Below are 15,196 nucleotides of genomic sequence, written 5' to 3'. Positions count from 1 at the left end.
CGTTCAGGCGGATTCGTAAGTATTCCCGTTATCTTTATTTCTGTGCTCGTGACTTTAGTTCTTAGATCCGTACTTAGTATTAATATGTTGTTTTTCAGCCAATTTTCAGCGTCCCACTCCCGACGAGACAATGAAGGAGCATAGAGAGACCTTGCTCCAACTCCCACATGGCAGGAGGTCTCTCTTATACCTTTTACACGAGGATAAGCTCCGAAAGTGCGAACTTTTGGGGGAGGGCCAGTCCACCTTTGACTGGTCCAATAAAAAATATGAACACTGGGAGCAGGTGCCCCTGCCCACAGGCGCCCTTCCTCCGATGAGAGAAATGAGGCCACCACTTCCAGTTCGCCTGAGGAGTCCGCAGTCGGTGAATGAGGCTAATGATGAAGCCTCGAGCTCAGTTTCGGATGAAGGTAAAGTCCTCCCTACCTTGAGAATGTGGTCCCCCACTCTACTAAAGCATAAGCCCAATAGGTTAGTCTCGTGCCCACAGGATAGATACCACTTCTACATATGGAGTTGGGTAGATGACTGTTTCCATAGGTTTGATAGTGGGCTCGGGAAATACGACACCATGTATACCACAGACGAGATGTGGAACGGGATAGCTGTTCAATACGGGACCAACGATTATAGGGACCTTTCGAGATTATCACCCACATATAGGGAAGGCACTCCCCCCGCCTCCTCTGAAGACGGGGGAATTTCATGGTCCCCAAGCTCGAGCTCGGGGGAGAGTTCCAGTTAGGTTTCTTCTATCATCACTTTATATGTCTGTGATACTGAAAAAACTTGTATGCTTCTCTTCTATTAACTCATTCTGTGTTGTGACTCGTGCAGGCAAGATGGACTCCGACCTCGACAACATCATCGATGGTGCTGGCGCCAAGAGGAGAAAGCGTCCCAGAGCGGGGTCGCTGAAGTCCGACCGGCCAGGTAAAGGTCCCAAGAGGTCCAAGAAAACCCATCCTCCTGCTCCGCCGACTTCGAGCTCCATCGCTGCGGCGACTTCCCAGGCCGACGCATCCACAACGGCACCGTCCCCGCAGGTCGTCGCCTCGGCTGCGGAGCCAACTTCGCTGGTCGGTCCCTCCGCTATGGTTGAGTCCCAACCTCTTGTGGTGGTTCAGTCATCCTTAGTTCCGCCTTCCAGAAGGCCCTCTGCTTCTCGAGCTCAGAAGCTATCAATTTCCACCCACATGGATGCATATGTGGTCGACAATGCCGCTGGGTCCCATGGATCTACGCTGGTCTCGGATGTTATGTCTCGGATCGGCCAAAGCTTTGGCAGTCTCGAAGCTCCCCAATGGCAATGCTTGAATGATACCCAGGACTACACTGTCCTCTATGAGAAGAGTATCGAGCTCGCTGCCGCGGTAAGTATCCTTCTATAGTCCTTCTTGATTATAATCACAGACTTGGTGTTAATGATGACTTTTTTCTTTTTCAGCCTCTTGCCTTTACCGCCCAGCTCAATTACAAGTTGAACAACAAGATTCATTCGAGCAAGTCTCATGCTCAAGAGGCGAAGAATCTCCACCTTAAGGCGAGCGATGATCTGAAGGCGGCGAATGCGAAGCTTGAGGCAGGAGCCAAGGAACGTGAGGACATGGCCACTGAGCTCGGGAAGCTGAAAACTGAGCTCGAGGAGCATAAGAAGGAGGTCGCCCAGCTTCTGGAGATCAACAAGAAGCTTGAAGAGGAAAAGGCTGCCACCTTTGACATCATGGAGGATGCAAAAGCTCGTCTCCTTGCTGAGTACAAAGAGAAGAAGGAACAAGCGGTTGACTCGGCCATGTACCGAATGTGGGCCTACAATGAAGATCTGGACACCAGCTTCTTAGGTCCTCACGAGGCGACATTTCTTGACAGGTGGAATGCTCGGCTTGAGAAGGAAGAGGCTGAGCAGCTCAAGAAGGAAAATGCTGCTCGGGATGCCGTCTCGGAGGGAGCCCAGGAGGATAGCCATGCTATTCGTCCTGAGGAATCCGGTGCTGCTGATGCTGAGAAGGCCAAGGAGGCTCCTCTTTCTTAAATCTGATCTCGGGGAAACCATCTATCGGGGCTGCGTCCCCTTATTTTTTGTAATTATTTTAATTTATGCCCTCGGGGCTGATACAATTTCTTTAAATATTATTTATATATGCTTTACATTTCTTGGCTCGAAATATTTGGCACATTTTTTATGGATGAATCATTTATGTTTATTTATTCATACAAACATATTGTGGATTTTGGTTCGAAGCTCAATGCATTCATGCACAGTTTGTTCAAATTATCCGCTTCCGACCTCGTTATTTTTCGAAGTCGGATATTACTTTAACCATGAACCCAAGAGTACTTATATGGTATGTAATGTGAATGATTTGGTTATATCTTTTTTGCTTAGTCACTTTTCCTCATCCTCGGTTTTCATTCCAAGGTTAAGAGTTCGAAACTATTTTTCCTTAAGATATTCCAGCCTCGATCTCAACCTATTTCGAAATAGGTTTAGGTTCCTACTTACCATCGATTAGTTTTTTGGCTGGTTTGTTCCAAACCTGTTAAGTTTGCACATCTGGTTAACTCCAAACGTTTTCGGTTTTTGATAATTCGGTTATGTCCGAACTATCTCAGCTCGCGTATTTGGTTATATCCAAATACTTTATATGTTTTTGATAATTCGGTTCTGTCCGAACTATCTAAGCTCGCGTATTTGGTTACATCCAAATACTTTATATGTTTTTGTATATGTTATTTTATTTTTTAAGCTGATGGTATATGTACCAATGATGCCCCCTTAATATCCTATGAGTGTGACCATAGGTTATTAAATTAAGAGAGATTGCAAAAATAAAAAGAAATAACATATTTGAACGAAATGGATCTTTTTTTTGATGAAATTCAAAACTAAACAAACTAATACAAATAGGAACTCATGGTTATAAGCAACACTTTTCCTACACTACTGATAGTAAGGTCTAAGGTGTTCGCCATTCCATGCTCGCGGTACTAGGCTCCCGTCCAATCTCGCAAGTTTGTACACACCAGGTCGAATGACTGACTCTATCTGGTACGGTCCTTCCCAGTTCGGCCCGAGCACTCCAACTGCCGGATCTCGAGTCGCCAAGAATACGCGTCTCAACACCAGATCTCCCATTCCGAACTTTCGATCTCGAACCCTCTTTTTGAAATATCTGGTAGCTCGTTGCTGGCAGGCAGCATTTCTTAGCTGAGCCTCTTCTCTTTTTTCTTCAATCAAGTCTAAGGTTTCCTCGAGCTGAGTATGGTTTGAACTTTGGTCGTAAATCTGAGTTCGGATCGTTGGGATTTCGACTTTTATGGGCAACATTGCCTCGCAGCCGTATGCTAGAGAGAACGGGGTATGTCCTGTCGAGGTTCGAGCCGTTGTCCTGTATCCCCAAAGGACTTGGGGCAATTCTTCAGGCCACCGTCCCTTTGCTTCCTCAAACTTATTCTTTAGAGAACTCTTGAGAGTTTTGTTCACAGCTTCGACCTGGCCATTCGCTTGAGGGTAAGTCACTGATGAAAAACTCTTTATTATACCGTTCTTTTCACAAAAGTTGGTGAATAGGTCGCAATCGAACTGGGTTCCGTTGTCGGATACGATCTTCCTCGGTACTCCGTACCGGCACACGATGCTCTTTACAACGAAATCAAGGATCTTCTTTGAGGTTATAGTTACCAACTGTTCAGCCTCCGTCCATTTTGTGAAGTAATCCACGGCGACTACAGCATATTTCACTCCGCCCTTGCCAGTTGGGAGTGAGCCTATGAGGTCGATGTCCCAAACCGCGAAAGGCCATGGGGATGTCAACATGGTCAGCTCGGATGGTGGGGCTCGAGGTATCGTGGCGAATCTCTGGCATTTGTCGCATTTCTTCACATGCTCGAAAGAATCCATTTTAATGGTTGGCCAGAAATATCCTTGGCGTATGATCTTCTTGGACAGGCTATGCCCCCCGGTATGATCTCCGCAGAACCCTTCATGAATTTCTTCAATGATTTTCTTAGCTTCGGGAGGGGTTACGCATCTAAGTAACGGCATGGAATACCCCCTTCGGTATAGCCTTCCATCCAAAATTGTGTAACGGGGAAGTTGATACATCAACTTTTGAGCTTGGTTCCGATCTTTTGGAAGAACTCCATTTTCGAGATAATCAACTATGGGGGTCATCCAGGTCGGCTCTGTTTCGATCATACACACATCTTCCTCTTCTGGTTCGTTAATGCTAGGTGCTAATAGGTGTTCTACGGGCACAACATTCAGCTCTTCGTTTTCGGTGGACGTGGCGAGTCGAGCTAAGGCATCTGCATTCGAGTTCTGCTCGCGGGGAACCTGTTCGATTGTATAGAATTCGAAACACTCTAACGCGGATTTTGCCTTCTCCAAATAAGCTGCCATTCTCGTGCCGCGAGCCTGATATTCATCCAAGATTTGATTAACCACGAGCTGGGAGTCACTGTAGCAATGTATAGCTTTAGCTTTGAGCTCCTTAGCTATACGAAGTCCCGCGAGTAAAGCCTCGTATTCGGCCTCATTATTCGATGCTTTAAAGCCAAATCTTAGGGCAAAATGAAATCTGCTTCCTGCGGGGGTAACCAAAATGACCCCTGCCCCTGCTCCATTTTCATTTGACGAGCCGTCGACGTAAAGTTTCCACAGCTCGTGGGCCGTGGTTATTACCTCGTCGTCGGCTATACCCGTACATTCCACTATAAAGTCCGCCAATGCCTGTGCCTTAATGGTCGTTCTTGGGTGGTAGGTGATCTCGAACTGTCCGAGCTCAACAACCCATTTAAGAAGTCGACCTGAAGCCTCTGGTTTAGATAGGACTTGTCTAAGTGGTTGATCAGTCAGCACATGGATGGGATGTGCCTGAAAGTAGGGGCGGAGCTTACGGGATGAATGAATCAGGCTGAGCGCGAGTTTCTCCATCAGTGGATATCTTGACTCTGCCCCCAGTAATCTTTTACTGATGTAGTAAACGGGTCTTTGCACCCTCTCTTCTTCTCGGACGAGTACTGCACTTATCGCGTGTTCGGTAGTTGAAAGGTATAGGTACAGTATTTCCCCCGTTTCAGGTTTTGACAGGATGGGTGGTTCCGCAAGGTGCTTTTTGAGCTCCTGAAAGGCCAGCTCGCATTCCTCTGTCCATTCAAACTTCTTACCTCCTCTCAGCAAGTTGAAAAATGGAAGACCACGATCTGTAGACTTCGAGATGAATCTGCTTAGGGCCGCCATCCTGCCAGTCAGACTTTGGACATCCTTGTGCCTTCGAGGTGAGGGCATGTCAATCAGGGCCTTGATCTTGTCGGGATTAGCCTCGATTCCACGGGAGTTCACAATAAAGCCCAGAAATTTTCCTGAAGATACCCCAAAAGTGCACTTCTGAGGATTTAGCTTCATGTTATACTTCCTGAGCATGCCGAAACACTCTTCGAGGTCATCAACATGGTTCTTGTTGAGTTGTGACTTTACAAGCATGTCATCAACATAAACCTCCATGTTGTTCCCTATTTGTTCTGAAAACATTATGTTTACGAGCCGCTGGTATGTGGCTCCAGAATTCTTGAGCCCGAATGGCATGACATTATAGCAGCATAGCCCTTTATCCGTGATGAAGCTCGTATGTTCTTGGTCGGGGGCATGCATGGGAATCTGGTTATATCCAGAATAAGCATCCATGAACGACATCAGGCCATGCCCCGCCATGGCATCCACGAGCTGGTCAATCCTTGGTAACGGAAAACAGTCTTTTGGGCAAGCTTTATTGAGATCTGAGTAGTCAATACAGGTTCTCCACATCCCATTGGGCTTTGGGACCAAAATCGGATTGGCTACCCAGTCTGGGTAAAAGGCGTCCCTAATGAAATGGTTTGCCTTTAACCTGTCAACCTCCTCCTTCAGTGCTTTCTTTCTGTTTTCGTCCAGCTGTCTTTGCTTTTGTTGCTTTGGGGGAAAGCTTTTGTCTATGTTTAGAGCGTGACTTGCTACATTCGGGCTTATTCCTACCATGTCTGAGTGCGACCACGCGAAGACATCCTGGTTTTTCTTCAGAAAGCAAATTAATTGCTATTTTGCCTCATCTTGGAGGTGTTTTCCGACCTTCACTTTCTTCGAGGTATCAGTTTCTTCGAGCTGAATTTCTTCGAGCTCCTCTAAAGGTTCGAGGTCAGCTTTCTCCTCAATCCTCGGATCAATCTCCTCGTCAATTTCTAATACCGTTCCGTCTTTGTTTTGTATGATAACAAGTGCTTGAGCGTTCGTTTGTTTCTTTCCCCTCAAGGAGATACTATAGCATTCTCTCCCTGCCAACTGGTCTCCTTTTAATGTCCCGACTCCGCTAGGGGTCGGGAATTTAAGGGCTAGATGCCTTACTGATGAAACTGCCCCCAGCCCGACCAGGGCGGGTCTCCCGAGCAGCACATTGTAGGCGGATGGTAAGTCTACTACCACGAACTCCATTATCTTGGTCACCGAGACTGGATAGTCTCCCAAGGTCACGGGGAGCTCAATGGATCCCATACAGGCAGTTCCTTCTCCTGAAAAGCCGTACAAAGTAGTTGCACATGCTTTCAGGTCGCGAAGGGAGAGACCCATCTTCTCGAGGGTAGCTTTATAAAGGATGTTGACTGAGCTCCCATTATCTATGAGAACTCGGTGGACCCTTTTATTGGCCAGTTGAAGAGTAATGACCAGCAGATCATGATGAGGGAACTGGACATGGGAGGCGTCTTCCTCGGTGAAGGTTATTGGTTGTGTTTCAATCCTCTGGCTTTTTGGTGCCCTAGGTTCGGGTTCATAAGGAGACCCGTCCCCTGTCTTCAACTCGTTAACATACCTTTTTTGGGCATTCCTGCCCCCTCCTGCGAGGTGAGGCCCTCCCGAGATGGTTATTACATCCTCTCCATCAATCGGCGGGGGCCTGTCCTCTTCCCGAGCTCGGGAGTTATTGTTTTGCGTGGTCGGAGGCGCGGCTACTCTCTGGCTCGCGGCTGCCTGACCAGTACTCTGGTTTTTGACATAATGCCGGAAGTAACCTCTCGAGATCAACCCTTCGATCTCGTCCTTCAGTTGTCGACATTCATCGGTTGTATGTCCGGTGTCTCTGTGGAACCGATAATATTTACTGGAATCCCTCTTGGATTTTTGATTTCTCATTGGGTCTGGACACCTAAAGGGGACCTGGTTCTCATTAGCCAGGTATATGTTCTCTCGAGACTCATTGAGCTCGGTGTATACTCTATACACGGAGAAATACCTTTCCCCTTTCTTTTTCTTTCCTCCCTCAGCTTCGGGGTTACTTCCTTCGCTCTTTTTCCTCTTGGAGGGGTTCTCCGTGGCAGACTTTGGAGCTGCTGGGTCCGCCGAGGTTGAGGCAGAGTTGATGTTTATCGTTGTAGTTTCGGACTGGGAGGTCGCTTTGAGCGTCGACCTCGCTTCCTCTACATTGACAAACCTCTGCGCTCGCCTGTTAAACTCGGTTATTGACCTTACCGGTTTTCCTTACATGTCGTCCCAAAGGCCACTTCCCGGTAATACACCAGCTCGGATGGCCATTAGGTGCCCACTATCATCCACGTCCCTAGCTCGGGCTACTTCCAGATTAAATCTCGTTAGGTAACTTTTCAATATTTCGCCCGGTTGCTGCCGGACGTTAGTTAAGGTGGATGCTTCTGGTCTGACCCCCACCATTGCTCTGAACTGCTTCTTAAAGTCTTTAGACAACTGCTCCCATGAGGTTATTGAGTGTCTCTTATACTTTTTGAACCAACTTTTGGCAGGTCCTGCCAATGATGTTGGAAACAACATGCACCTGAGCTCGTAACCCACGTTACTGGCTCTCATGATAGTGTTGAATGTGCTCAGGTGACTACACGGGTCGGTTTTTCCTTCAAACGTTGGGACGTGAGGAATCCGAAACCCCTGAGGAAATTGAGTGTTGGAAATATGGGGAGCAAACGGCTCGAGCTCCTCATCAGAGTCCTCATATCGACCATTTCCTCGTTCATTCTTTAAAAGCCTAAAGGCTCTTTCGAGCTGATCGATTCTTTCTTGGACTGGGTCAGTAGGAGGTACTGTCTGGAATTGATTGTCATTGACCGTTATTCCAGGCTCGCGTCTCCGCGAGGGATCTCTACGCCTATTCAAGTGATCCCTCAGGTCCGGATTTGTTTGATCTCCATTACCCCGACTCTAGTTCAGATGATTTCGCAGGTCGGGACGATTCTTGCGGCTTCCTGTATTATTTCGACCTCGGTCATGTTTACTGACGGATCTGGTCTCTCCGGATTCATCACTGGTGAAACTCATTACTCGGTTATTTCGCGATGGATTTTTCCCACGTCGCCTCGTCTCCGCAGTGCGAGACCGAGACGTCTGACTTTTCTCAGATGGAGCGCCTCTCCGCTCCTGGAAAGTCTCCCTGTTTCCTTGTCTTTCCCCCGCACGCCCTTCATTCTGATCTTGAACAGGTTGAGCGTTCCTACGGGGGGCGAAGGATATCTTATGGGTGACGGAGGAAACCGTATAGGCGACGGTGGCTGCCACCCTTGTCGTGGCCTAGAGGGTCCAGAATTTGCCCGAGATGGGTCAGTCGCATTCGATGCGCTCCCAGGTACCTGAGTCCGAGCCTCTGCAGGGGTTCGGTTATTCTCAGCTTCTGTAGGCACTTCCACAGGCGGGTTAGCCGGGGCCCGAGCTCGAGTGCTCCTCTGGGGCCTAGGTGGAGCGGATGGCTCTGCTGGTGCCGGAGGTTGAGTCGGTCTCCTTGTGGCAGCATCCTTTCGTGAACGCCCGCGAGGCCTCCGGTGAGGAACATGCACGTCCCTTGGAGGAGGGATTTGGTTTTCGCGCGGAGGCGGGGGCTGAGCCACCTGCGCCTCTGCGGCTATCCTTGTCAACTCCTCATTCCATTTGTTGGCCTCTGCCAACAGCTGCTTCAACTGCCGGTTTTCAAGTTCTACAATGGGAACGTACCGCTCTGGATTGTAGTACATGTCTTCATCCCTTGGTGGAGGAGGTGGTCCCCGAGAATCAGAGGACCCACTTCTTTCCTCAACATTCGGGTTTTCCATTGGTTGTTTTCCAGGACGTCTTGGGTAATTTTCTTCAGGTGTGTTCTGATTGTTCGTGGCCATGACTTTTTCAGGGATGAATGCTTAAGGCTCTCAATGAAAGCACCAAACTGTTGACGCCGTTTTTCGTCAAACAGTGAAAGAAAAGCACATAAACAATAACTGATAATGGCCAATTGAAATAAGACAATACAAACACACGATTTTTACGTGGTTCAGCAGTTAAATCTACCTAGTCCACGAGTCTCTGTTATTAAGCTCAAGATTATCTCTGAAAATCCTTAAGCATGAATTCTTCAGAGTTTTCTCCCAAGGTTCAGAATTTCGGTCCATCACAATGATGCTTAACCTCTCTATTTATAGAGAGGGCTCGGTCCATCACAATGATGCTTAACCTCTCTATTTATAGAGAGGGCTGCAGAATACTATCCCACATATTTTGGGTAGTTACTCTTTTTGTGAATAAAATTAACGGCTTTAAATGCCTATAATCAGATATAAAAGGAAACGTCCCCTGAAGACCAGGGGACGTATAACTGACCAAATAATATCCCACGATTCTAGGGGATTTACAGTAATAAATGAGGATTACATCTCGTATTTACAATACTTATAGATATTCAAGGTGGGTATCACGTATCTCTAAGGCTTTAGCCTCCCAGGTTTCCCGTCATCTTTCGAGCTAGAGATATCTCCCGAAATCACATGGCTTTCGAGATCGTATGTGCGTCGAGCTCGGGACCCCTGATCCGAGGTCATCCCTGAAGATGAATGCGTCTCCGGAGCTACCTTGCGAGATCATGAACACTCCGAGGTCACCATATTCGAGGTCGTCTATGTCCTGCAGGCTCGATATTTAATCCTGGAGCATACTTCCAACTTTATGAGTCCACTTGTTTGTGAATCCAACTTTCGAGGTCATATTTAACATAGCTCGAAATCTGGGTATAACAATATCTACACCTTGTTCAGACATAGTTCACCCCAAATTCACACATGATTCACGTATGGTTCACACATTATTCACACTTTGTATGGTTCACACATGGTTCACACATAGCTCACCCAAATTCACACCAACCTCACACATAATTCACACCAAATTCAGTCATAGTTCACACTAAATTCATCTATGTTCACACAAAATTCTAACAAAGTTAGTATTTAACAAATATATACACATAATAATCCATAAATCATCCCACTGTTGGTCTTGCCTGAGCTACGATATATCTCAATCAAAAACCAACAACCTAAAAAAATATTACTTACATTCTGCAGAATTGAAATGATATTTCAAATGAGTTTTTCTATATCATTAAAAGATACTAGTTTTTCAATTAAATTCACATATAAATATTAAAAGACAATAAATTGTTGTGAAGTACACACTCCATAAGGATTCAATTAAAAACAATGGAGATAAATATGGTACCTATTCTTTAGCTACTTTGAGCATGTTTGGCATTTGATAATACTCATTCATATATTTGATAACAAACTAGTGCATTTGAGTTACAAGTTCCTTCCACAATTGATTTTCACTCATATATCATATACAATATGCTAATAAATTTATTCCAATAAACAAAAAGAGATATATACACACTAGAAATTGAGGCCGTGCAGTTTTATAATAAGGTTAGTTAATGTAGTTTCCTTTTATAATTCACACATTATTCACCATAAGTTCAGAACATGGTTCACACACCATTCACACCAAATTCACACATGGTTCACACATCATTCTCACATTGTTCACCATAATTTCGAAACATGGTTCGCACATCGTTCACACACTATTCACACTGAAATCACACATCGTTCATACATCATTCACCATAAAATCGGAACATCGTTCACACACTATTCACACCAAATTCACACACTATTCACACTGAAATCACACATGGTTCACACCAACTTCACTTCATACATGGTTCACACTAAACTCACACCACAATCACACATGGTTCACACATTGTTCACACTGAAATTACACATGGTTCACAACAACTTCACTTCACACATGATTCACACTAAATTCACTCCCTATTTCCCAATTAAAACATGCCTCTAGTAGTTAGAAATTTAACCAAAGTCCAAACCTTACATTCTTCTAACATGTTTCCAACCACAACCATCAAATCTCAAAGCATCAATATGACAAATTCAAAATAAACAAAGGAGTCGTAAATAATATAACAACAAGGGATCCCAACAACAATACCTTCGGCTAGGGTATCGGGCTTGCAAGGGGAGGGTGGGGTCTTAGGTGTTAAACCTTGGGCTCCAGCGACGTGGGCTCGACGATATGGCTGCGAATCACGGCAAGGCAGCAATGTGGGTTCGTGGGGTCGGGAGCAGGCGGAGGGGATGGGGGCTGTGGTAGATTTGAGAGAGAGAGAGAGAAGGAAGAGTGTAAAAGGGGCTGAAAACGAAATGGGTAAGAAAAAAAGGTGGCTGTGGAGATGACGACGCAACTAAGAGGACATGCATCGGTGTGGGATGAGGTGGGTGCTGGCCGGAGACGACAACACCACCGCAGCTTCAACGGGAAGATAGTTGGGTTTGGGAGGGAGGGTTTTCAACGGGAAGGGGATGAGAAGAGTAAGAAATAAAGTTATTTCTACATATTAATTTAACAAAAGGGTGATTTTGTCTTAAAGAGTAAAAAATGTGAAAAACTTAAACTAATAGTTAAAGTTATATATATAAAGCTTATTAAGGTCAATTAGTGTAGTTATCCAAATCTTCGTCAACATCTCTATAAACAAATTTGAAAGCACTGAGGGAGACTTGAAATTAATTCTAAAGTCTTTTGGGCCCTAGCAGTGCGATGGGTCAGTCAGTGTGCCATAAATTCAGAGTCACACTCAATCAAGACTTTTCTCTCCCATTGACTCGTGCGCACTTACAATAAAATAAATATTCTTTTAATATATTAACCATTGTTTTCCTTTTAGTAAAATAATAATATCTCTCTCTCTCCTCTCTTCAAAACCAAAACGACGTATGGTCTATTTTTATATAAAAACGATATTTGGTGAGATAATTTTAAAGAGAACATAATAACAAACCATTAAGATTGTTAATTGGATAAAAAAAAAAAAAGTTAAAGCATTTTGATACCTCATGATATGAAATGAAGGAATTATGGATTCACCAGATCATGTATTTTTGTATCATGTAACTACACATTATAAAAAAATTTAGTTTTAGTCTCAATAAATTTTGTGACTAAAGAAAAATTTGCTTATCTATGATATCACTTAAATGTTTGTGGCTGAAAATATTAATCTCAAAAATCAAAATTTGTTGTCATTAAATGTATTTTTAGTCACAACAAATTTTATCACTAAAAATAATATATTATAATTAAAATTATATTAGTGATAACTTATAATTAAGTATGACTTTTTAGTCACAAATAATTTTGTAGTGTTATTAAAAATGATATTTAATCACACAAAATATATGTTGTCATTAAAAAGTCAATAAATGTTAACTTTATTTGTATTGACAATTTGTAACAAAGGAGATGGCTTAACCTTGACTTAATATATATCTATGGATAATTCTATGGTAGGGACTTCAAAAAGAGCCCTACCGGTATGACTCTTTTGTATTTTCAACTCGTGAATAGTCTTTGTCGCGATTTTTTTTTTATGACCATGTATATTGTAGTTATTTAGAGCTTCCTACAAATTTTTAGAAAATTCCGAATAATTTACAGTACCGAAAACTAGTATAAAAACAGGTTGTTGCACGCGTGACTAATTTTTTTTATGCACATAGAAAATAGTATGTTTGAACTTAGTTTTCGGCACTGTAAATTATTCGGAATTTTCTGAAAATTTGTAGGATGCTCTAAATAACTACAATATATACAGTCATAAAAAAGAATCGCGCCGAAAACTGTTCAAAGATTGAGAACACAAAAGAACCCTACCGGTAGGGTCTTCAAAAAATTTCCTATTACTATATATGTTGAATTATAATTTATTATGTTCTTTATTTGTAATAAAGTGGAGTGATTGATGAAAAAAAAAAGAAAGTGGACATATATGACGTAACATTGGAAATTTATTTCCCACCTTATTTTAGAAAAAAACTAAAAATAAAATAAAATGGAGTCTAGGCAATGTAGCCGAATTGAGACTATAATGGTTTTTTGTCTATATAAATAGAAGGCCACAAAGTATCACTTCTTCATTCATCTGAAAGAATAAAACATAAAGCCACTACTATAGATATATATACTATTACTTACTGTATGATGGGATTATCAATGTTTTGCTTTGTTTGTAACATATTTATGTTTCTCTTTCTGAATTTATTATGTTTCTCTTTCTCCCAACCATTTTGTCATGAGGACGAAAGGTCATCGTTGTTGCAGTTTAAGGAGAGCTTTATTATTAGAAAGTCAGCTTCTCAATATTCTGATCAGTTTTATTCATAGGTTACCTCATGGACACACAAAGGAGAAACAAGAAGAAATTGTTGTGTGTGGAGTGGTGTTGAGTGTGATGAGATGACTGGCCATGTGATAGGCCTTGACCTCGGCAGCAGCTTTCTCTATGGTTCTATTGACTCAAACAGCACCCTCTTCAATCTGCATCACCTCCAGAGACTTAATCTTTGGGACAACCATTTCAATTACTCTCAAATACCCATTGCCATCAAACGACTTTCTATGCTCACCTATCTTGACCTATCACATTCTTCATTCATCGGGCAAATTCCCTCGGAACTTTCACAACTGTCCAAATTGTCCAATCTTTATTTGTGCAGCAATCCATTGCAACTCAAGAAGCCTAATAATTTGGAGAGCTTGATTTCCAACTTCACACGCCTTAAGCAGCTTTGTCTCAGCCAAGTTGACATATCTTCAACAGTTCCTAAATCGTTGGCAAATTTTTCTTTCTTGACATCCCTACAACTGAGGGATTGCAAACTTAAAGGTGAATTCCCGGTCGATATTTTTCAGCTGCCCGACTTACAAAGCCTCAGCGTGCGGTTTAACAAATATCTTAGTGGAAGATTGCCTCCAATACTTAATCAGAACCATTCTCTCAAGTCATTGTTGTTGGCAGGCACTAGCTTCTCTGGGGAAATTCCTTTTGAAAAATTAGCTTCTTTGAGTACGTTGGATGCTAGTAACTGCAACTTTTCGGGAGTGATTCCATCTGATCCCATAGGTAAGCTGAACCAACTCACTTATCTAAACCTTTCTGAAAATAACTTTGTTGGAGAAATCCCTTCTTCCTTGGGAAATCTAACTCAACTCACCATGTTAAGCCTGTCATCAAATTATTTTAGTGGTCCAATTCCTTTGTCATTGTCGAAGCTCATAAATTTGGAAACCCTTTACCTATATAATAATGATTTGAGAGACATTGTCGATTTTGACATATTCGTTGGCCTAAAAAACCTTACTGAGCTAGATTTGGAACACAACTACAACCTCTCAGTGATCATTGCTAATCCTGGTATAAATGAAACATTTCCACAATTCAAGGAACTAGGATTGTCAAACTGTAATTTAAGAAACTTTCCTGTCTTTCTTAGGCATCAAAAAAGAATGGAGGCATTATATCTTGATGAAAACCATATTGGTGGTCCCATACCAGAGTGGTTGTTCAACATTAGCAAAGAAACATTATCCCTCTTATCCTTTTCTGGGAACTCTTTAATAGGGGAGCTTTCGCATAGAATATGCAATTTTAGTTCTCTTAAATTTCTTGACATTTCTCATAATAAGTTGGTTGGTAAGCTTCCCCATTGTTTAGGTAACCTCAGTAAGTCAATGTTGATGTTAACACTCCGCAGTAACTATTTCTCCAGCAACATTCCCACTTTTCCAGAGGGAAACCAACTGAAGATAATTGATTTAGGTTATAATCTATTTGAAGGGAAGCTATCAAAATCACTTTCAAATTGTAAGAAGCTTGGACACCTCAATGTGGAAAGTAATAAGCTCAATGATGTTTTTCCCTATTGGTTGGGCACTCTTCCAGAGTTGGAAATTCTTGTGTTGCGACGTAATGAACTCCATGGAGTAATTGGGGAGTCCATAAAAAAAAAAATGATTTTCCAAAGTTACGAATAATTG

General features: G+C 43.1%; 1 protein-coding gene across 1 annotated transcript; it reads left to right on the top strand.

The window, feature by feature from the left end:
* Window positions 1-13,615: 13,615 nt before the first annotated feature.
* Window positions 13,616-15,193, top strand: LOC133823610 (receptor-like protein 6). The gene has a single exon (XM_062256472.1). It carries the CDS (start codon window positions 13,616-13,618, stop codon window positions 15,191-15,193), a length of 1,578 nt encoding a protein of 525 aa, XP_062112456.1.
* The last annotated feature ends 3 nt before the right edge of the window (window positions 15,194-15,196 follow it).

This window comes from Humulus lupulus, chromosome 3 (assembly GCF_963169125.1).
Source record: "Humulus lupulus chromosome 3, drHumLupu1.1, whole genome shotgun sequence".
NCBI lineage: Eukaryota > Viridiplantae > Streptophyta > Magnoliopsida > Rosales > Cannabaceae > Humulus > Humulus lupulus.
Note: the sequence above shows the minus strand (reverse complement) of the source record. Positions and strands in the feature narration are given on the sequence as shown.